This window comes from Triturus cristatus, chromosome 6 (genome assembly GCF_964204655.1).
Source record: "Triturus cristatus chromosome 6, aTriCri1.1, whole genome shotgun sequence".
In the NCBI taxonomy this organism is placed as follows: domain Eukaryota; kingdom Metazoa; phylum Chordata; class Amphibia; order Caudata; family Salamandridae; genus Triturus; species Triturus cristatus.
Window position 1 is genome coordinate 1,092,089,622 of NC_140589.1, and position 24,067 is coordinate 1,092,113,688.

Here is a 24,067-nt window from a genome sequence, read left to right on the forward strand (position 1 = left end):
CAGTGAAAGGCAGGTATCTTGTCACAGGGAGGTGTGACCACCTCTCAGACAGGGTTTAGTGTATTGAAGCCTGGTGGGAGCACTTGCCAGCGCCACTCAGTCTGCTTGAGGGGCACATTTGGTGCCCTCCATGCAGAGTCCAGTTCACACCAGCTGGGGGAGCCATTGGCTCCCGCTCTGGCACGAAACTGGACAAAGGACATGGGAGTATGTGTAAATGCAAGATGACAATATTTTGATGCTGTTGTCTACAATGGCAAGCACCTTGTCTAAATTTTCTTGATCAATTTGACTTAAACACGCAGCAGCTTCCATTTGCGACAATTTCCAAAATTCATTATATGCAGCATAAACAAATCATTTGCTACGAGGGGATTTGGGACCTAAAAGGAAATCAGAAAGGTTTGTGTCATCCGATAGGAGAGAAAGATGCTTTTTCATGGCAGACAATGTGGAATGTTCTAACCATTTTGGCACAATTTACCCACCGAATAAGTTGGAACGGTGTTGAAATGGGGATAACTTGGGTCATATCTATTTAATGTAAACCCTGAAGTAGCATTCATGAAACGTGAATGACAAATATAGCAGTCAAATTTTTGTATCATACTTCTTATCTGGTCTGCACTATAGTTGGTACAGGATTGCCAATTATCAAACAGGGCCAAGGATGGAATAGTAGGAATATTAAATTCTTTAATCTTTGCCAACCCAGACAAGAAGTCTGTTAGACCGTGTCAATAAGAAAAATAATCTGAGCTGGTATCAAACATGCCCCGAATAAAGATTCAATACGTTGGACCTGCCAGGACCTAGTACCCCAAACCGATTTCAAATCGATGTTGTCTTTCAAATAATCGTATTTGTGTAATGCTGGGTTCTCAATAAAACTTGAGGCATAAATTAACTTGGTCTGAGTGAGCATGTATTTTTTCGAAACATTGGAAGTCAATTAAAAATAAAATGAAACCGGATCCAAAAGATTATAACCGGTGAAATAGGTGTACTTCATTCTTTGGGTGTTGGAACTACCCTGTGATGGAATCAGGCAATGTTCCCATTAAGTATAGTTAAAGTTTGGACGCTGCACATTTGATCTGTGCACAAAGTGATAACTATAATGCTGATAACAGAATTAATTAGCATAGTTAGCAGAATTCAAATATAAATCTTCAGTATCAAAAACGGTGTAATATTGCAATTCCGAAAACAGGGAATTAACAGGTTTTACATCCAAGTCATCTGACTGTACCCCTGGCATTATCTCATCACCCATAGAAACACTGAATACATATGGCCTCAGTAAAGTCTGTATAGGGCCAAATACATTGAATGGTACTTTGTCCCATACAATTCCATCAGTGACGGGGACTGCTGAAATGTTCACAAGGAACTGGTCTCTTTTCATTTCATGTGAGGAAGAATGTGGGGCCAGAACCCCGTTGACAAGTTCTGTGGCAGAACGTTCCGGTAGCTAGTGGCCGTTGATCAAAAGGAAAACAAACTGTCATGAATCCAATCCGCATGAACAGATATATCATGGAAAACATCATCCAGACATATACGTCTATGGTGGAACCAGATAAGTTTGTTTCAACCAGGACACAGCCATTTCGCAATTGTACAAAGTGCACATTACACATGCCCATCGTGCAAAAAACTTAAATGTTAGCAAACTGTGTGTATATAGTGTAAGCAACTATTCAAATCTCCTTGCAGCAATTATTCTTCATAAACACATTGTGAACAAATATTAACAAAACATTTCAAATGTACAGCATGAAGGAAACAATTTAGATTTTAGTGCTGCTTTTATTATGCAGTATTTTCATCTGTCATGAAATTAATCAGTTTCAGATACACAATGACGCTGTATTTTGCATATCGGGTCTATTCGTCCCAATGCATTTCGGGATGACCCTTCGTCAGGGGAACACTGTAAATGATATAATTAAATTAGAGTCTAAGCAATCGCTGTAATGTTAACAATCAAATCATCAACTAAAGTGATAAAACCATAGGTCTTCCAAGACTATGCCCAGGTCCGCAAGTGAGCACAACCAACTAGAGTAAGAAGAGTGCAAAGTAAAATTCAAGCTTTTGAAATAAAAGAGATGCCAACACACAACTACGTGATAGAAACACTCAGTGAAAAACACATGGAACGTAAACCATAAAAGAACCCTGATCCACTGCAAGCAAGGTGCAATGCTAAACCCCAAAGAGCATCAAGAGTAAATGCTATCAGCAAATGTGACGAAGATCCTCACCTATCCATGGCCTCTATATGTTGAGTGTAATACTGAAGGAAAGATACATTAAAAGTATGTTATAATCAAAATCCCCGTATAGAACCAAAAAGGTTGGGGTTAATATATGCATCCGCAAGTTGTTGCTCACGTTAAAGAGGAGAAACTTCCTCGTAACTACACCAGGATCGAAGTCAATGCAACGTGATGGCCTGAAGAGGTGAATTAATATGAGTCAAACTTCTGGGGTGCGCGTCCACTACATGTACTGAGTATCTTCTGACTCGAGTCATGTTAAAGGTTTAACAGCTAAAAACAAAAGGAGCATGCTGTATCAAGAACGTGCTTCACCCAAAGCTCAAAGTTAAATTCTGACTTAATCCCGCTGAGAGAATAAGAGGAAACTTACAAGTATTTGTGCATCTTGCCGGAGGGTTCTCGCTGTTTCAAAATTGCTAAACGCGGGTAAACCAAGACGTGTATTTTTATAACCTAACAGAGCACGAAACAATGGAGATAGATAGAGGACTGGAGGTTATACGGGTGTAGTCGTATACTAAGCCACAAGTGAGTGGACGCTCACTTGTGATGATCATTTAACGCAATTTTGAAACAGCGAGAACCCTCCGGCAAGATGCACAAATACTTGTAAGTTTCTTCTGATTCTCTCAGCGGGATTTGTGTTCCTGGGATAATCAGTCAGAACAATCCACCATACATGTTGTTCTATTTTGTAGATTTTATGACGAATTAAGGAAAACGTGGATTATTTCAATTTTAAAATCATTAGGTATCAGACCATGTCGTCCTGCGTTCGTTGTGTTACAATTTTTGGAAAATGAACACATAGTTTGGAGGGTAGCAGTTTTCCTAAAGAGTGTACTAAGACACAGGAAATGCATTGTAATAGAAACGTCTAGCCCCGTGGTTCCCAAACTGTGCGCTGTGGCTCCCTGGGGAGCCGTCAAACCTATCCAGGGAAGCCGCACACCAAGCACTTTAATGCATTTAATGTTGAAGGGTCTGTTGACTTCAGCTAAACTAATTAGACTTAAATGCATGATGTCAATGATTTGTAAGTGACATGCCTAAAGCTGTAAACGTAGTGCTTAATTGATGGCATGTCGAGGGAGATGACCTCCATATTTCACTGGATCCCTACGTTCCAAAACTCCCAAAGTAAGCGGAAGATGCCTGATTTATTTAGTTAGACTTGTTAATATTTTGGTTTTTTCCAAATGTATTTTACACCAATGTAAGTTATCAGGAAAGTACAGTTGTCCTGTCTAATAACCTCTTCGGTGCTCAGGTCGGCCCCCGGTCGTCCGACGTCACGGTGGGCGTGTGCGTAGGACGGCCCCATGCCGTCCGAAACACGCCCACTCATTAATTCTCTCGCACAGCGTCAAAGGGGTTAAACACACTAAGTATTATTACGTATTGACATCTGTACTAGAATCATAGCTACTTCCAGTACACATTTTTTTCAGTACACACACATTTTGTGACAGGCCTGCGTGCTCCTTGAGCACAGGGAAGTAAAACACCATATACGGCATAATGCCAACATTTGGAAGCAAGAAAGAGGGACATTTAAAAAATAATATCTGAACGAAACAGTTGGTTAAAGATTCCTTGTAACTTGTTCTTCTGAGGAATTTATTTTACTTGCATTGATTTGGAGGCAATTTTAGGGAGCAGACAACAAAAATAAAGCTGTATGTGGTTTAAAAAAATCGTGAGTCACCCTGCTGAGACATGTGTTTTTGCACAGATGACATGGGTAGAAATGGAAGTGCATGCAAATATTCTTCAAGCTCAAACACTTTGGCAATGGGGCCTACATGCATATGGGTGCTATCTAGCACTGTAAGTGGGATAACAGAGTTTGAGAGGGTACTCTAAAAAAAGGCATGAGCAAAGAAGTGTAACTAGGAATGTTTTATTAGAGGCGCCGCCTTAGTAATACGAAGCATCCTGTGTATATGATTATAATACCTTCATCAACTTCATCCCAATTATTTTGAGGGAGAAAAATGCAAGTACTCCCGAGGCCGGGTTTACATCACTGCCACCCTCCAAAAAAAGTAACAGTTGGGAGTCACGGGCAACAGTCAATGGGTCATGGGAGCCGCGGTACGAAAAAGTTTGGGAATCACTGGTCTGGCCTATCTTAAAAAAAGGGACAGAAATTAAATGAATTCATTTTATACTTAATATTCTTAATTTTACTGTGTACTGTATTTGTTTTTATGTGCTTTTATGATTGTCTAAAACAGCAATCGAATAAAGTTTACCATGACTTAATGACTAGTCAGGAATGTAAGTCCTGGAGAAGTTCGAAAAATTAACAGTGACTGCAATTGTTTTGAGGATAGATGGAGGTTGCAATTGAGCACTCTTCTCTAAAAAATGGAGGGGGCCAAACCCCTACTCCCGACAAGAGAGCTGCTAAGAAGGCAATATGCGATTTCACAAGATTAAATTTGTGGCCCAGAGTCTCCAAACTTGTAATGATCTAGTTGCGCAAGATGAGGATTCAAATCCTCGTCCGTCAGGTACATGTCATCAACATATGAAAATGCATCGGGGTCAATCTCATTTAAGAGTGACACAATATGTGCTGAAAAAACACCAAGGCTATACTTATATCCCATAGGCAATCTCGCATCGCACCTCTGAGTGCCGAGAGTGGTGAATGCAGACAAATCTCAGCTCTCAGAGGTGAGGTTGTGGCTAAAAAGCCATGGATATCTATCCAAAGTTGTCTTAAACTCTTTACGTTCTATATTATTTATCACTTGCACTGCATATGTACGGGAATGACTATTCGAATTTCTATAATCCAAAACAATGTGATATGAACCATCCGGTTTCAAAACCGGAAAAAAGAGAGTTATTCATCGCAGAGACACAGGCTTCAATCACACCCTGATACTCCAGTTGAGTCAGAATCTCTTTAATGGATGCCTTTGCGTCATGTTTAATTTGATACTGAGGCTGTGGAGCAGAGCGAACAGGCACAACATGTGAACGAGAATGCCTATCCCAACCAGCCTGGTTGGTAAAGGTTGGTAAATAATGAGATCGAATTCAGTTCAGCATCTGACATACCCACTATCAGGTTCGTCTGCAGAGACTGGTCATGTGAATAGGTGAACAGTTGAGGCCCATCTGGTCACCAGTGCTAAATCTTGGGGTTAGGCCTGTAAGCATCGAGTGGGCCAGGGCTGTAGGCACAGTAAGAAAGACAAGCACATTAAATCAAGTGATGAGAAAATAATGCACTAGCAGTGTGCCTTCGCTATTTATTAGTTCCATAAACTCACAGGGTAGAACCAACTTTATAAAACATTGGAATGCTGGGTCCAAGACATGCCCCCTCTCAGACATAGAATAACTCTGACCTTCATCACTCCTGTATTTTAGGACAGACTTGGTAAACCTTGATAGTGAACCAATAGTTCACCTTAAACTACCTGCATAATCCCCTCCACATTACCTATAAATATAGTAAAATAATTGCCAAAGCTAATTACAATAACTAAACGCAGGATGGGAGAGATCTCCATTTAGTCTGGGAGGATTTCCAACGTACACATTGAGGGGCTGCATGAAGCCCACTCAGAGCCAATTCATTCCCTGAACTGAATGTATTAGTTAGTGACAAATTGTATCGGAATAGAAACATGATACTCCCCTGACAACCCACCACTACCTTTTTATTTTATATTCTAGAACTTGATTATAAACAACCTGTTATTTTTACAGCTACTGACTTAGTTTTTCTTTCTTTCAAGGTAACAAGCTGTGCATGGGTTCCCGAGAGTAGTCAACTGTTTACAGGCAGCAAATGTGGCGTCATCACTGCATATTTGAATCGGTTTACAAATATTATGGTAGGTATTTCAGATAAGATGTCTTTATATGTTTCTGGCTTTGAAAATTCTTTGCATAATTGTAGAAAACATTTAACACATAGAAACACATTATCATGAGTTTTAGTCTCCTCCCAGATAATTATATACTGTACATCAACCTTGACCAATAGATGACTGTAAGAAAATGCCTCTTTTTGGTATGGTCACCCCCAAAGTTTTGGATTGACGCTGCTGGTTTTTCAACTCTGAGAGTGCACTGGGGTCTGCTAGCAGACCTCAGTAACATTTAAACATGTATGTTTGATTGGCCTATACCCAATTGGCATAAGCTCACTTTTTTTTATAAGTCCCTCCTATATGGTACCAGGAGTACACAGGGCTAGTAAGTTAAGGTGTCCCCTCAGAGACTGCAGCCCTTACTATGCCACCCCGAGTGGGACAAGGTCAAACATGCCTGTTAGCTTGGCACGGCGGACTGGTAGAGCAGTTTAAAACTGCTAACTCAACTTTGCCCTTTAAAGCAGAGGCAAAGCCCTAACTCTCTTTTTAATGTGTGGAAGTCTACCCTACAGCAGACCTACCAAGGCCTTAGGCAGGGTGCCGCATATTGAAAAGTGGAAGGTGTTTTGCATTATCTCACAGTACAAACTCGCAATTGTTGTTTTTACTATGGGAGACACTGATAGCCCCATTGGCAAGTACAGAGGTATATGCTGACAACTCATCTGTGCTAACTTCTGAATGGGACTATCAAAGTCGATACGTCATGGTATCAAACAAAATGTTACATTATGCCGAACTTGATGCCCAAGTCAAAAATAATGTATCGTGTTGCCAAATGCAACTTTTAGAAAGCTGCCACACTTTTGCCCAAATTTTACAGTGGCCATTTGCCGATGCTGGCCATGAGACGGCCTTCTGCCCACCTAGGGAGATGTGTCAACGGCTCCCAGAGCAGTTAACAGTAGAGGCCTACTGCTGGAGGAGATGTTATATCCTCCTGGAAGGAAGACACACAAGGTGTTAGCCCAAAAGCCATCTTTGAAGGGTAAATGGTGAACACACTCGAGAGGGGCTGCTCTTTTGTCTGGGTAGACAGGTTGACGTTGGGGACAGAGAGGGGGGGGAACAGTGGCCCAACTGGTATTTCCGTGTCTGGAGCACCAGATAGCCATACCTCTAGGACGGGCTACTGAGTTCCACACACCAAGAGAATGGTTCAGCCATCTTGTGAGAGGGTGGAGGAGAGCACTCTGGGATAGCTTGATGCTACACTCCATCAGGTGGGAGGGATCCAGGTAGCTCATTTGATAATGACCACAACCTTACCGAAGGGCACTTTCTAGGAATAAAAAGAGGCACCCCGAGCACCCAGAATGTAGACATTGCTTGGACAGGAGAAGAGGACTAAAGATAGACTGCCCTACTGACATTGGAATGGCAAAGAAGAGGCTGCATCGAAGTTGGACTGTACCTGCTGCCCCTTGGGGTAGCAAAGATAGGACTGTGCCTATGATGTCCTGCTTGTGGAAAAGTTGTACCCTGAGCCCAGCCAGAAGCAGAGACTCCAAGAGTCAGTTACCTGACTTCCTGTTCGCAGTACAGGGCTACAAAAGCTGAGGAGAGATCGAGACCCTATGCTTCAAAGTTGCACCGAGTCTCCTGGACCCGGGAGAGTCATAGTGCAGTTGAGTCACTCAGAGGAAAAGATCTTGCCAAAAGAAAGAAACCGCATATTTTGTAGTACCCGGAAACCAATAGTCCAGTTGCAGCTGGACTTTTGCTGGACCAAAGAGAACTTCAAGGAACATCGACCCCTGTGGTCAGTCACCCCACCAGGACGGTGAACCACTGAGTGGCCCCAGTAAGACCCCGTCCACCGCACAGCATCTTCAGCAACCTTTAACTTCTTCAACATTCTGTATCCCTTGCATCAGGACCACTGCAAAAGTCAATGGTAATGAACCACTGACTATGGAGCGGGACTGGAGACTGTTTTTTCTGCCAAGCTAACTGTTACTTCTGACCTTGTTGGTCCCCTTGACTGGCTCCCTGCTGGAGTTAGTTGTCCAAAGTATTTCCAAGTAACCACATTCATCCTTGCTCCAACTTTTTGTTAAAAAAAAGTTTCTTAGTGTCAAATATGTGAAATTTGCCAGTGCTTGTTTGCAGTATAGTGAAAAGTCTTTATTGTTTCTTTAAAAAGCTATACCTCTGGAACCATCTGGTGGATCTTTTTCATTTTGTTGTCCATAAATTCATAAAAATATAAGCTAAGAGAGCCTGTCCAAGATGGCGACTGGCTAGGACGTGCCTGAGCGAAGCTCCGTCCTCGCCGCCCTATACAGCACCGCTCTGAACCCTCACCCGCCGAGATTCTGATCCCTGTTGACGTTGGAAGTCCGTGGTCACCCAGGGCACCGACTGCAGATGATTTGGTGCCCCAGTTGCTAGTATAGCGTGTGCGCACCCGAAACACGCAGAGGCCACGGGACACTGGGGGAGGGCTGAGCAGTGAGGCGGCACCCTTCGAACTGCTGCTCGGTGTGGTTTTGCGGACTTCTCATCTGCTGTGCCTTGCCGTTCCAGAGGGTTGAGGCGACTGGCCCGGCATGGGCCCATGCTGGACCTATATACTTCACCGCTGCCTCCCATAGGGCCTGTTGGAGTTCGGGCCTGCAAGGGAACTCCTCCCCTGGACCGGGGTCACAGCTCTTTTCCCCCCTGTGCCTGACAGGGTGATGCTGCGTGTGCAGACTGACGGTGGTGGGTAATGGAGCCCCCTTCTGCCTGGAACCATACGGACGGCCAGCCAAACCAGCAGCACAGAATAATGGCAGCTGGCCTCCAAAGCCTCGGAGGTAAGCGACCTGGGCTGCAGTGGTGCCAGGCCTGAGGATAATACCGAGATGCTGTGGGCCTAGTGGTGACTTCTGGACTGCCTGGCCCTGCTCCTCAATCCCTGATCGAGTACTGAGGGCCCTGGATTTGCTCCTGCACCTACTTACCCGCTGGGGTGGTTTTCGGGGGGGGGGGGCAGGGGAAGGGAATCAAAGGAGCCTCTCCCACATTTCCTTGCTGCGCTGATCCAGAGACTGTCTAGTCTGAGGGTAGTGAGACCTGGCCCGGTGCATCTGCTTAGAGCAGCCACGCCACCGCCCTTCTCGCTACTGGGGTTGTCCCCTCTATGCTGCTTCTCCAGGGGGCCTGAGCAACCCTTGAGCTATGTCCCTGTGGTGCGGTTTGCCAGTTGGCAATAAAGTGGGCGGCTCTACTGGGACTTTCAACTTTCACCTGAGTGTAAGTGGACAGAGATCTGTTGTCAATCTGTTTTTCTACGCTGCACCCAGCGCCTACTGAGCTTTCCACTCCGATGCTGTTATTGTCTCTGGTCATGCACGACCCCATGTCTAAGACTAAAAGTAAAAAAAAGATCGCTACCTATGCAACATGCTCTCCACATACCCAGGTGACAAGGCAGCTATGGCGAGCACGGAGTCTCTGGCTGAAGTTGAAGATTTAGAGAGCCCGGTCTCCAGCGCGTTCATACAGTCCCTGATCTGATAGAGACATCTAGCCGCAGATTCCTTAACTTTTGAATTCTCCCCAGGTGGCAGTCTGAATCTGGACATTTTTCAACAGTACCTCTGCGTGCTGGGGGACGGTGTTGTACGGCTTTGCGATGACTTCGACTGCGGTCATGACATCAGTGGAGCCATATAAGTCCCCTCCGGTGCTCGGACGTTAATTTCTTCCTTTCTGCGCTGTAACACGGATCCAGAGAAGCGGTTTCTCGGGTTGATTTTGTGACCTGCTTCGACACTTTGTGTCGGTGGAAAGGTGTGACATTGGCTAATGTCTACAGGTTTCATATCTTGTGGGCCTTATAGCCGACATATGTCGGTGACGGACCCGCATACAATTTATATGTGGTGTTTAGGCGAGCACCACGATGCTGAGGATTGTGGCTCCTGCCTGAAACTAAATCCGAAGTTGTTAAAGGAGCCGCATTTGAAGTTGTGTCGGGATCCTCGGAGGCCTCCCAGCCTCGGTCTTCATTATCTCTGGAAGAGCATTTGCGCTGTCGATCTCGGAGGCGAAGCCGCTCTGGAGGACGTCATTCTCCAGGGAAGTCAAAAGGTAAGCAGGTGAAGTTGCGGCATTCTTAGACTTCACCGCATGGTGACTCGTCTCCCATGGCTCCTCCCGTTCGAGGGTTGAGGAGGCCGTACACTACTCCGCACCGTGTCTACCCATGTTTCGGGGAGCCGGGGCATCGATGGTTCAGATGAGGTAATATTATAATTCCTTGCACCTCATCTTTGGTACCCCATCTCCCTCTGGAGCGCCTTTAGGCCCAAGGAGGTGAGTGGGGCACCGTCTGAGGGTTTGTCGTCAGTGACAGTTGAGGGGTTGGAGTCGAGGGGTCGGTGCCAGTCGACGTCCGCGGGCACTGCTTTGGCGCAGGGCCACAGTCCTTCTGGATCTCGACCTACGACGCCAGACTTCGATCAGCTGACTCCGACACTGACGTTGGAGGCGTCGATCGCAGTTTCTTCTCTGTGTAGGCGTTGTACGATGTTGGATGTCAAGTCGACTATTCAGACTGAGGGGAATATGTAGGCTTTGATTCCTTTTCAGGAAGAGGTTGTGGAAAGACAGCCTGTGTCGGTTGAGGCAGGGCCCTTTCAGCCCATATCTGATATTAATGTGCCTCAGATGGAGGAGAGCTGATTGTCTGCTTTGGGAGAGGCTGGATTCATCACCAAGTTCAGGGTTGCTTTCTCCCCCTGGCCTTGCTACGGAGACATGTTCCTCCTTTGCAGACATGCTAAGAAAAGTGGCTACACTTTTAAACTTGTCACTTCCTACGGTGCACAGGCCCACAGACCCTTTTATTTAGGACCTTTTTCAGGGATAGACAGGGGAAGAACCTGGTCCTCCGTTTGCGGAAGCCCTTTTTGTTATTTTATTAGGTACTTGGGCCAAGCCTGAGTCAGGGGCCTCAATCGGCTGCCATATTGCACGTTGACACCTGCCTGCACCTGGGTACTCAGTTTGTCTTCATAGACATTCTTCCACCTGTAGCTTGGTGACTCAGGTTACGACTTCTTCACGGGATGTAGATTCTGTTCCTGAAACTCCAGTGGGTAAGGAGTCTTGGAGTTGTTATGCATGTGGTAAACACATCTTTGCTTCGGCAAGCTCAGCCTTAAGATCCATAAATACATCTTGTGTGCTGGGGTGATATTCCCATGCTTTAAGGGATTCGCTACAGAATGTGTTACTATCTCTTCCTCATAACCTCTGCTCGGAAATTTGTGATTTGATTGAAGATGGTCAGCAGGCTGCTAGGCTTACCATAAGGTGTGGTATGGACGCTACGAACTCTGTTGGTTGTGCAATGGCATCAGCAGTAGCATTAAGGCGTCTGGCTTGGTAGGCAACTTCAGGTCTCTTGAAGGCTGTCCAGTCGACTTTGGTTGACATGCCATTTGATGGTGCCCATCTTTTTGGGAGTCAGGCTGATACAGTGTTAAGACGCTTCCGTGACAGACAGAGGTCTTCAGAATCATAGCTTTTTGTTGCTTGTTACTGGGTAACTTGTCTTTATACTGGCTGTAGGAGAGTAGGCTCTGCTTTCTATGTTCACCCCCACTTTTTGCTTTTGCTTCACTGGTTTTCGACTTAGATGTGGCTGTGGGCCTGCCAATCAGACCCACAGCCCAGCTATTCTCTCTCTAAATTCATACTATGTACATCTGAAAGAAACACGTTAGTTAGATTCCTCACCTTAGAATATCCCCAGGCGTCAGACTGGATCCGGAAGATTTTTCATCAGCAATACCCCTTGCGCGTCGCTAGGCGCCGTCTGCGGCTCCGCGTCCGTCGTCGGCGTCGTGCGCCGGAATGACGTCGTCAGAGTACTTAGACGCCGCCCTCGCGCGCTGACGTCAGTTCTTCTTTTTTCCGCGCCAGTAAGCGCAGATCCGGGAGAGCTACCCCTTTTAGTCTTTTTTGACTAAGTTTTTTGATCCTTTTTGATCTTGTCTCAACTCCGGTACCGGTAGGATGCCTGGTTTCAAAGCCTGTACTGACTGTAACCGTTTGATGTCGGTTACGGATCATCACCGCCGGTGCCTTTACTGTTTGGGCCTCGACCACGACGCGGAGTCGTGTTCGGACTGCAAGGCCCTGACCTCGAAGGCTAGACGGGAGCGGTCCCGTAAGCTCCTCGAGATTCGCCACTCGGCTCCGCGCCCCTCTCGATCCCGGTCCAGGAGGAGGTCCAAGGATCGGTCGCGGAGCCGCAGCCGACGTCATCATCGCTCGTCTGGCTCCAAGTCTTCGGGTAAGTCGAAGCACTCCAAGAAGTCCAAGAGGCGACACCGCTCTTTGGACTCCCCTCGCCGGTCGCGCGACTCGGCCGAGGGTCCGGGTGGTTCCACCCCCGCGGCTCCAGCGGAGCCGCAGGCGCCGCGCAGTCCCCATACCCGCCGGTCCCTGGGACTGACGCGACGCCGGCGGAAGTCAGTGCCTTCCTCTCGGCCATGAGGAGCCTGGCTCCGCCGTCGACGCCCGCTGGCGCGCCTTTGGGCCCCGCGGACCCGACTGGGCAACCTTGCATGCCGGCGGCTCCGGCCCCGGCTCCGGCCCCGGTGCCGTCGCCGGCTCCGGCCCCGACACTGCAGGTCCCCGAGGGACTCAACCCCGAGTCCCCGTCGACGCCGGTCGACCTCGTCACACCTACTCCGCCGGCGTCGACACCGGTTCCACCCCCGACGCTGGCTCCGCTCGGCGTCGATCCCCAGTTCAGCCCCGCTCCGGATCCGGTGCCGTTACGGCGTCGATGGACGCCGCGTACGGCGCCGTTAGAGACACATTATGTCTACCGTCCGGCTCCGATCCTTCCTCCTGTTTACCAGGAATCGGATGACGGGGGTGAATGGGAGGGGTCCGAGGATCCTATGGCCGATCAGGCTCAGCTGTCACAGGACTGGGCAGATGAACTGGGGGAGGCCAGTGGTCTGGATACCTCGCCAGACACTGGATTCATCTCTCCTCCGACTGTGGCTTCGGAGGAGGGTGCTGCTTTCTCTGTGGTGCTGCGAAGGCGGCCGCAGCCCTTGGGCTCGAGCTGCCTGCCGTGGCTGTGAGGACTAACGTCCTCACCGAGGTGCTTCAGTCTGCAGCAAGCTCCACTGAGCCTCTGCTGCAATTCAATGAGGCCCTCATCGACGTTCTGCAGGGCACCTGGTCCAAGCCCTCCACAGTTTCTCCTGTGGACAGGAACGTTGTCAGGCGCCACCGCCCTGCTCCGGGCGACCCCAGTTTTCTGTCCCAACACCCCACCCCCGTGAGCCTGGTTATCCAGGCTTCTACCTCCCAATCCTCCTTCCCGACCGCCCCGCCGGACCGGGATTCCAAGAGACTGGAACAGTTTGGCAAAAAGCTGTTCTCCTCCCTTAGTTTGGGTCTGCGGTCTTTAAACACCGCTTGTCTTTTGGACCGTTATTCCCACTCTCTGTGGGATACGGTGGAGGACGTGCTGCCCCTGTGCTCGGGGGAGGCCCAAACATGACTTACCCAGGCTCTGGCCGATGGGAGGGATGCAGCACGACATGCAATCCGATGTGGGCTTGACACGACGGACTCGCTGGGTAGGGCGATTTCTACCACGGTGGCGCTTAGACGTCACGCCTGGCTGCGGTCCACGTCTTTTTCGGGGGATGTCCAGAGCACTCTCATGGACATGCCCTTTGATGCCACTCGCCTTTTTGGTGAGAAAGCGGACAGTGCGCTGAATCGCTTTAAGGACTCCCGGGCTACGACCAAGTCCTTGGGCCTCTCGGCCCCGCGATCGCAAACTTCCGCTTTTCGCCCCTTTCGTGGCCAAGGAAGGGGCACCTCCTCACGTCCGCCTAGCCACCAGCCGCAGACCCAACCTGCGCGCGGACGTGGTTTCCGCTGAGGCGGTTCTGGAGGCCGACGAGGTCAGCCCACATCCACCCCAGCAGCATCCGACTCCAAGCCTTCCTAGTCCGAGCTTTCCGGCCCATTCCTCGCCAGTGGGCGGCAGAGTTCGCCATCACCTGCTCCACTGGCGAACCATCACTTCGGACAGGTGGGTGCTGCAAATCGTCCGAAGGGGCTACTCCCTCCCCTTCGAGATGACCACTCCAGCCATGCCACCGCAGCACCACCGTATCTCGGAGGATCATTTGAATCTTCTGCGAGAGGAAGTTTCGGCCCTCTTGGCCAAAGAGGCCGTCGAGTGCGTTCCGAGCCCAGAAGTAGGTCGTGGTTGTTATTCCCACTACTTTCTGGTCCCCAAGAAGGGCAAAGGGGGCCTACGCCCTATCTTGGTCCTCAGGAACGTCAATGCCTTCCTCCGGAAGGAACGGTTCAAAATGTTAACTTTGGCTCAGGTTCTAGCTGCCCTCGACTCTGGAGACTGGATGGTAGCGTTGGACTTGCAGGACGCATATTTCCACATCCCCGTCCTGCCGGCCCACCGGCGTTACCTGCGGTTCACGGTGGGCCAGGAGCATTTTCAGTTCACCGTGCTCCCCTTCGGCCTCACCAGTGCCCCTCGGGTGTTCACGAAAGTGATGGCGGGGGTCGCAGCTCATCTGCGCAGATTAGGGGTTCCAGTCTTCCCCTATCTCGACGACTGGTTGTTGAAGGCGGGCTCGCCCCAGGCAGTCGTCTCCCACCTCCAGACTACGGCGGATCTCCTGCATTTGCTGGGGTTTTCCATCAACGTGCCGAAGTCACACCTGAGTCCCTCTCAGCAGCTCCTCTTCATCGGAGCGGTTCTCGATGCGGCGCAGTTCCGGGTCTATCTGCCGGAACAGCGGGTCCGGGATATTCAGGACCTGATTCCCATCTTTCGGCCTCTATCCTGGGTTTCGGTCAGGCTTGTGTTGCGGCTTCTGGGGCTGATGGCCTCCTGCATCCTACTAGTGCATCACGCCAGGCGGCGCATGCGGGCTCTGCAGTGGGACCTGAAGTTTCAGTGGGCCCAGCATCACGGAAACCTGTCCGACCATGTCTTGATCTCGGAGGGCACTGCACAGCAGTTGCAGTGGTGGCTCACGGACCGCGATTGGGTCATGGGCAAGAGCCTCTCCCTTCCCCAACTGGAGCATGTCGTAGTGACGGATGCGTCCCTCCTGGGATGGGGTGGCCATATGGGAGAGGCAGAGATCAGAGGTCTCTGGTCTCCGGCGGAGTCTCGTCTCCACATCAACCTGTTGGAGTTGAGAGCGATCCGACTTGCACTGAAAGCCTTCCTTCCCTCTGTCAGGGGAAGTGTCGTGCAGGTGTTCACGGACAACACCACCGCCATGTGGTATTGCAACAAACAGGGCGGGGTGGGGTCGTGGACCCTTTGTCAGGAGGCTCTGCGCCTCTGGACATGGCTGGAACACCAGGGCGTCACCCTAGTGGTTCAACATCTGGCGGGCTCTCTGAACGCCAGAGCAGACGAACTCAGCCGTCGGTGCATGATTGATCACAAATGGCGTCTGAACTCCGAGGTGGCACAAGGTCTCTTTCAGCAGTGGGGAGAGCCTTGGTTAGATCTATTCGCCACCGAAGAGAACGCGCAATGTCAGCAGTTCTGCGCGTTGGAATTTCCAAGGCGGCACTCGCTCGGCGACGCTTTTCGTCACGAGTGGAGTTGCGGTCTGTTGTACGCCTTTCCGCCTATACCACTTCTGCCCAGAGTGCTGAAGAAGATCAGGCGCGACCGGGCCCAAGTCATCTTGGTGGCTCCGGACTGGGCACGAAGGTACTGGTATCCCGAGCTACTCAGTATGTTGACCGATCCTCCGATACGTCTGCCCCTTTGGGAGGATCTTCTGTCGCAGCAGCAGGGGACGGTCCTCCACCCGAACCTGTCCAGCCTCCACCTCCATGCGTGGAGATTGAGCGGCGGCAGTTGATGCCATTTGACTTGCCTCCTGAAGTCTGTGATATCATTCTGGTAGCCAGGCGTCCCTCCACAAAGACGGTATACGCCTGCCGGTGGAACAAATTTGTGGCATGGTGCACAGCAAAGGCTGTGGATCCCCTTTCCGCCCCTCTTTCTGAGGTTCTCCTCTTTCTTCTTTCCTTGGCCCAGCAGGGCTCTGCCTTGGGCACCTTGAAAGGTTATCTTGCTGCCATCTCTGCCTTCTTAAGGCTTCCTGATCAGCCTTCTCTTTTCAAGTCCCCAGTAGTTACACGCTTTCTAAAAGGCATTACGCACACGGTTCCTCCTGTCCCTTTTGTAATGCCTCAGTGGGACTTGAATCTTGTTCTCACATTTCTAATGTGCGCTCCCTTTGAGCCTCTTCATAATTGTCCTCTTCGTCTGCTGACGCTTAAGACTGCTTTTCTGGTAGCCATCACCTCGGCTAGACGGGTGAGTGAGCTCCAGGCTTTATCATCAAAGCCTCCTTTTCTATCTGTTCATCCGGACAAGGTTGTCCTTCGGCCTCGTCCCTCCTTTCTTCCGAAAGTGGTGACCCCCTTTCATCTTGGGCAATCTGTCACCTTGCCCACCTTCTTTCTGCCTCCGCATCCTTCCAAAGAGGAAGATAGGCTCCACCGTCTGGACCCAAAACGTGCGCTCTCCTTTTATCTGGACCGCACAAAGCAGTTCCTGGTGGACGACCAACTTTTCATTGGATACGTAGGTGCTAAGAAGGGGAAAGCTGTGCACAAACGGACCATCTCTCGGTGGGTCGTTTTGTGCATCAAAATTTGTTATTCCTTGGCAAAAAAGGACCCTCCTGTTGGGCTGCGCGCCCATTCTACTCGGGCCACAGCGGCTACTACTGCTTTGGGACGGTGAGTCCCTTTGCAGGACATCGGTCAGGCGGCTACGTGGGCTTCGCTCCACACGTTTGCCAGGCATTATTGCCTTGACAGCCAAGTCCGGAGGGATGGCTTCTTTGGCCATTCTGTCCTCCAGGACTTTCTGGTGTGATCTTGGTTCGCAGACCCACCACCGGGGTTGGTATGTATTGCTTGGGTATCTATTCTAAGGTGAGGAATCTAACTAACGTGTTTCTTTCAGATGAACAAGTTACTTACCTTCGGTAACGATGTATCTGAAGAAACATTAGTTAGTTAGATTCCTCACCGACCCACCCATCCTCCCCATTCTGCGAACTGACATCTAGGGTTAAGGCTATCCCTTTCAGGGCCCTAGAATTTTTTGGCACCAGTGTCGGTATCTTGCATGGCTCTGCATTCCTGGCGTGAAAGGCTATGTACAAGAACTGACGTCAGCGCGCGAGGACGCGGAGCCGCAGACGACGCCTAGCGACGCGCAAGGGGTATTGCTGACGAAAAATCTTCCGGATCCAGTCTGACGCCTGGGGATATTCTAAGGTGAGGATACTAACTAACTAATGTTTCTTACAGATACATCGTTACCGAAGGTAAGTAACTTGTTCTTTAGGTGCATAACCCAATTGGTAAGGATCACCTTATTGGCCCCTGTATAGTGTACCTTAGGTACCCAGGGCATAGGTGTACCCTAGGCCTACCAGGGGCTGCAGCATGTATTATGCCACCCCTGTCTGGCCTTCCATTATGACACAACTGGCTGATCACTCAGCTGGGGCAAGGTCGTGTAATTACCCCTTGCTTAGGTGTAGTATTCCTATACATACCTTATATATAGACACATGTGTACCTATCAGCCACTCCTATGGCAGGCCTTAACAATCCTGGAGGCAGAGTGCTTGGTAACATGTGAGATGGTGCTCTAGCATGAGCTGAGCCTGTCTGCAGCTTACGTAACCATGTCCTTATAGCTGTTCTATGATATAGCCTACCATATACTCTTAAAGTACCTTATAATCTTAAGCGGTTATGGTAACTATGGTTTGGCTTTATCAAAACATGTCGTGTAAGGTGTCTAACACTTTCGAATAATACCCCCATACCATTTCTGGCAATGAGGATATTATTCCTCCCTTCTAGAGGGAGAAGACATGTTGAAACCTACTTACCCGGTTAAAGTTAACCAGAGCCCCAGCATCACAAAATGGATGCTGCTGCCACAGACACAATTCTGACCTCCTGCTGTTGGGAGTCCTTCCAGCAAGGGAGGCTTGGACAATAGGTTTCCTGCCTTGGGAGGTGCGAGCACCACCCCAGACAGGACTTAGTGTATTGGGGCAGGGAGGGATGAAAGAAACTAGACAGTGCCTGGGGCACACAAGGTGTCCCATCCATAGTCCAGTTCAAACCGGCGCTGGAGCACTCCAGCCCCAGCTCTGGCGCAAAACTGGACAAAGGAAAGGGGGTGTTATTACTCCCCTTCCTGGTCCCACCCATAGGAGGGACCTTGCAGGTAGCTCAGCCCACCAGCCCAGTATATCAGTAGGTAGCTGAGCCCTGCAAATTAGATTATCCTGAATCTGCAACTTGAACAGAAACTCTGGACCTTCGACATTCGACCTCAGGAAGAAGACTGAAGAATCTCCCTTGTGGCCAAGGAGTGACCACCCTGGGCAACCAGGCACCATCCAGCGACCGCTGCTTGCTTTGCGACTGATCCTATGAGGGACGACTGCAGAGACTGACCAGCGCCGAGACTTCCAGACACCTCTGACCCAGATCCACATCTGCAGCAAAGCTGAGACCCGTGGAGGCGACGAGGGACGTGGGACCGGCGACTTGGGAAAAGTGGCTAGTAACTGACTAGCGCGACTTCTGAGGCTTCCTCGAGGCTGTGCTTGGGGAATTGAGAAGCCCCATCCCGAGCACCATCTGCAAAGAAGATCAGCTCCCCACACTTCACGTGTTCTGCGTGGGGCACTTCTGCACCTGAGTTGCTCGACGTGTTGTCCGGTTGCTGGCCCGTTGGCTAGTGACCTCTGCGACGACGAACCTTTGATTTCACCTTGCTGGTCCGGCTCCTCCAGACTGGCACTCGCTCCTCTGTGAAAGAGAAGCACCCCAGACCTTCCTGGTCTGCACCAGAAGCAAGTCCTCCATTCTGCGTGGGTTCTGCTTGCCAAGGCTTGTTGGGCCCTAACTCAACGCCGCCGACAGCAAGAGCCTTCGTGGGACAGCTCGCCTCCTGGTCCTGGTCGTCCTCGACGCCTCCTGGTACCCGTGGCTGCTGCGACAAGCTTCACCTCCTCACCTGCATCTGCACAACATCGCCTGGTTCCTTCCTGGTTCCTTCCCGGCTCCTGGCTGGTGACCTAGACTCTGTCCCTTCTGCTTGCAGGTATCCTTCCTTCTTGATTCCATCCTTGGGATCCACCGGACACTCTTCACTGACTGCCTGTCAGCAACTTTCCTTCAGGCATCCATAGGAGTCAACGACGAAACCCGACGCAAGTTCCCACCTATGCACTCGCAGCCCGTGGGCTAGGTAACTTGAGTACTCCGGTGCTCACAAGGGTATTGACTATCCTAGGGTCTAGTTTCCAAGTCTCGAACTCCTAGCTATTCCAGAAGTGTCCTAAAACTGTTAATTTCTAATAACTACTATTTCTAATGACTTTTACGCATTACGTGTGAGTGTTTCCACTCTGCTCCTGAATCCCGTGGGCCTCCCACTTCCTAACCTTTGGTAGCATAGTGTAGCCCCAGCGATGGCCTAGGCCTATCCTGTGTTCGTGACAGTGGTTCTTATACCAATTACTTAGTATATGGTTTGCGTGGCCCTTAGGGCCTAACTGTATTACTTACCTGTGTGACTGAATGTATGCTTAAATAAGACTGTGTTGTACTTACCTCTAATCTCATAAAGAGTGCTGAGGGTTTGACTAGAATAAATACACTTTATTTTATATATATATATCTGTTGTGGTGTCCTTTCATTTGGTATTCAAGGGATTATATATGGTATCACAGCTGGCTTCACATGCCATACAGAGTTTAGCCTAAGACTGCTCTTGTCCATGCTACCACTAGGATAGCTGGTCTATAAGGTTGACTTTACAACCAGTCACCATAAGGGTTGTTTGGACTGATATAAGGTGTACACTAGAATTAGTGACATCATATATCAGACCAACTTCTCACACTGGCGATGCAGACTACTTCTTTATAACTGAGTAAGCTTTGTTAGGGCATTTTATATGTCCGTTATTGGTTTGATTACATGGTGTCCTGCGAAAGCAGATGTTTTATTCTAAGTACCATTATTTCCTTATTTAGGATTGGTTTACATGACCGAGGGAGGTTACCCTTTGTCTCTTAGCCCCTGAGGATGAGCTTTGTGTTCAAGAGGTTATTGTCAAGAGACGTGTCTTCTTGTATGGAAGATTTTCTGACGCAAGGTTCTTTCACATTAAACGACCAGTGGTTCTGCCACCACACACTTTACGAAAATTGACTCTTTTTATCCCCATATACCGTGGGATTACATTGAATGTTTATAAAGAAATCTTCCTAAACACATGTTCAACAAAAAAAGAGAAGAAAAGTACGAACTAATGGTAAATATTAGAATCAAGTTTAAACTTTATATCTTAAAGAATCATATGTTTCTCTGAGACAGAACATATCACGAATAAATTTTAAAAAACAGGACATATACACTAAATCAATGAAACATAGAAAAAAGACGTGAATTGTACATCTACCACAACATAGTACAGTATGTACATGAATTATTTACATAACAGAGAAATACATATAAACAGAGCGTGACACCATAATGTCTCAGGATGACCTAAGGTTGTATTCCTTTTTAACTGTAATGGTCAAGATGAACTAACACTTCTTAAATGAGCGTCGACGTTTCGACCCTTCTATAATCGTGAATGTTGAAAGACATCAAAAAGAGTCTTCATCGGGGAAAAAAATATATAGCTGTGTATTCAGAAAAGGTCTTATATTTGTGACCCCCTGTCTTCCTCTATTTACAAAATGACCGTGATTGTGTTGTTCGTAATATTCATCCAAGATATATGGATAAGTGATCCTTTATCATAAATCATTATATCATTGGCCAATTTTTCTAACTTTCTATTAAGTGTGATGGTATTGAATTCTGCAATGGTCTTATCTAGTCGTTCAAGAGCTTCTTTGGCATTTGTTAGTGCTCTATCTTCTACAATCTCTTTTCTTAATTCTTCAATTTCTTATGTTCGTTTTTTTATATATTGTAAGGCCGTCTCTACTCCAAGCACCATCCAGTGCCTGAAGCAATTGTTAGCAATGATTCCACTTATGATGTAAGGTAATGAAAGCAATAGGTTATTACCAAGATAGACTTTTTGTAAGCAACTAACCTCCAGTGTCTACCGCTCGGAGTCACCTCGCCTCGTTTAAGTATGGCAGTGTTCACTCGGGTCCCCGTTGAAAATAAATTCAAGCGCCCTACAAAAAATAAATCAAGTAAAAAGTATAAACACTCAGTGCCAATGCCTTAACGGGCCAATGGTTCTCTACGTTTAGATAACATACCTCCAAACTGGCTCGCACGTAGTGTACCTGCAGCAGGTTTTCTCGAGTCGAGAGACCGCTTGCTTCTAAACAAGTTATAAAGACTTGCCTGCGGCGTGATGACGGAGCCTGCGTCGATGATTGAAATGCTGGGAATGTAAATTTCTGCGCTTTCACATACGACTCGGGACATCCCAGTGAGTTGCTGAAAAGTGACTATCCCTGTCACGTTAGGGATGGTATATAAGCAGCCCTGCGCTTCGATTATGTTTAAGACTAGGTTGCAGATTGATCCCCAGTCGTTCAGCAAAATGAGTAAGGGGTAACACAACCTTAGTGAAAATGTGTGTACAAAAGCTCATGTTCATGTTACGTGTTTGCAAAAGTTATATCCTTGACTTTATATTTTTGAATAGACCACACTTGTGTAAAACAATCTTGGAATGCTTGTTACAATATATGAAAAAAACATATATAGAAATGCTCATTTGAATACACGTAATTGAAAAGGATAAGTATCTACTGAATCTCATTTGCTCATTTGAATGCATATAATTAAAAAGACAAGTATGTACTGCAGCTCATATTCATGTTACGTTTTTGCAAAAATTATATCCTTGACTATATATAATAGACCACATTTGTAAAAGGTTGGAATGTTTGGTACAATGTATAAGGAAAACACATGTATAGAAGTGCTCATTTGAATGCACTTAATTAAAAAAGACAGGTAATTAGAAAGACACATATTATTGATGATTTTTCCATACAGGTTGCATTGACAGTATCAGTTGTAACAGACCCATGAAGCTAAAAGGATGCTTTATGTATACAAAGATATACACATGCATTTCAATGTTAATCCTAAACCATGAGTACAATAAAAAGACAAGTATCCTAGTTGAATCATTCAGTTTGTACTCAGCAGAGAGATTTGCCTGGAAATCTTCTCAAGTTCATTGAGACCCCCGTGGACCGAGCCTAAGAAATGGAGTCATTTGCATTCCCTAAGGTCCATAATGGATGTCAGGGAGCCACCTCTCAGATTGGGTTGAATTTTTTCAAGTACCCACCACTTAAAGCTGTCATACGAGTGATGGTTCTCTTTGAAGTGTTCCACTAAGGGGGCACCCTGTATATTACAGCGAATGCGGGAACAGTCCTGTAATATTCTCGGTTGGACCTTTTGTTTTGTCTGACCCACGTAAACTTTAGAACACAGGCACTTAATAAATTACGTCTTTCGTGTTACAGGTAGTGTGATGGTGTAAAATGTACTTCTTGCCATTGTGTGTGAAGTCCTTCTGTTCAATAGTCAATTCGCAAGCTTTACTGGACCCACACTTATAGTGTCCCTAACGTGAGGGGAATAGTCACTTTTCAGCAACTCCCCGGGATGTCCTGAGTCGCTTGTGAACGCGTAGGAATTTACATTCCTAGCGTTCCAATCATCGATGCAGGCTCCGTCATCACGCCGCAGGCAAGTCTTTATAACTTGTTTAGAAGCAGGCGGTCTTTCGACTCGAGAAGACGCGCTCACGCTGCGGCTACGCTTCGTGCTAGCAAGTTTGGAGGTATGTTATCTACCCGTAGAGAACCATTGGCCCGTTAAGGGATTGGCACTGAGCGTTTATATTATTTACTTGATTTCTTTTTTGTAGAGCAATTGAATTTATTTTCAACGGGGACCCGAGTGAACACTGCCATACTTAAATGAGGCGAGGTGACTCCGAGCTGTAGATGCCGGAGGTTAGTTGCTTACAAAACATCTATCTTGTTAATAACCTATTGCTTTCATTACCTTACATCATAAGTGATTTTATTTTTCTATTTTCCAATTTCAAAGGGTTTTCTAATTAATGGCCCAGTTGACATGCAAATGGACTTGATTAAGGAGGCCGAGTACCCCTAATTAGATGTTAGTATATTATTCTGTAGGATATTTAGAGTATCTGAAAGAAACATGTTAGTTAGATTCCTCACCTTAGAATATACCCAGGTGTCAGGCTGGATCCGGAAAGATTTTTGTAGCAATACCCCTTGCGAGTCACTAGGCGTCGTCTGCGGCTCCGCGTCCGTCGTTGGCTTCGTGCACTGGAATGACGTCGTCGGAGTACTTAGACGCCGCCCTCCTGCGCTGACGTCAGTTCTTCTTTTTTCCGCGCCAGACAGCGCCGATCCGGGAAGAGCTTACCCCTTAGTCAATTTTTGACTAAACGTTTTTGACTATTTTTGGTCTTCTGTCGACCCGACTCTGGTGCCGGTAGGATGCCCGGGTTTAAAGCCTGTGACTCCTGTCATCGACTGATGTCGGTGACGGACCACCATCGCCGGTGCCTTTACTGCCTGGGGGCCGACCACGACGCGGAGTCGTGCCCCGATTGTCAGTACTTGACCTCGAAGGCTAGGCGGGAGCGGTCCCGTAAGCTTCTCGAGCTTCGGCACTCTGCTCCGCGCCGCTCACGGTCCAGGAGGAGGTCCAAGGACCGGTCGCGGAGCCGAAGTCACCATCATCGCTCGTCGGGC

General features: G+C 48.1%; 1 protein-coding gene across 3 annotated transcripts in view; it reads left to right on the plus strand.

Moving 5' to 3' along the window:
• Window positions 1-24,067, plus strand: part of LYST (lysosomal trafficking regulator) — a 3,752,809-nt gene that overhangs the window by 3,331,870 nt on the left and 396,872 nt on the right. For all 3 annotated transcript variants that reach the window (XM_085611970.1, XM_085611971.1, XM_085611972.1), the window contains one exon: window positions 6,050-6,148. In XM_085611970.1, coding sequence (XP_085468096.1) covers window positions 6,050-6,148 — 99 coding nt within the window. The remainder of the gene's footprint in view (window positions 1-6,049; window positions 6,149-24,067) is intronic.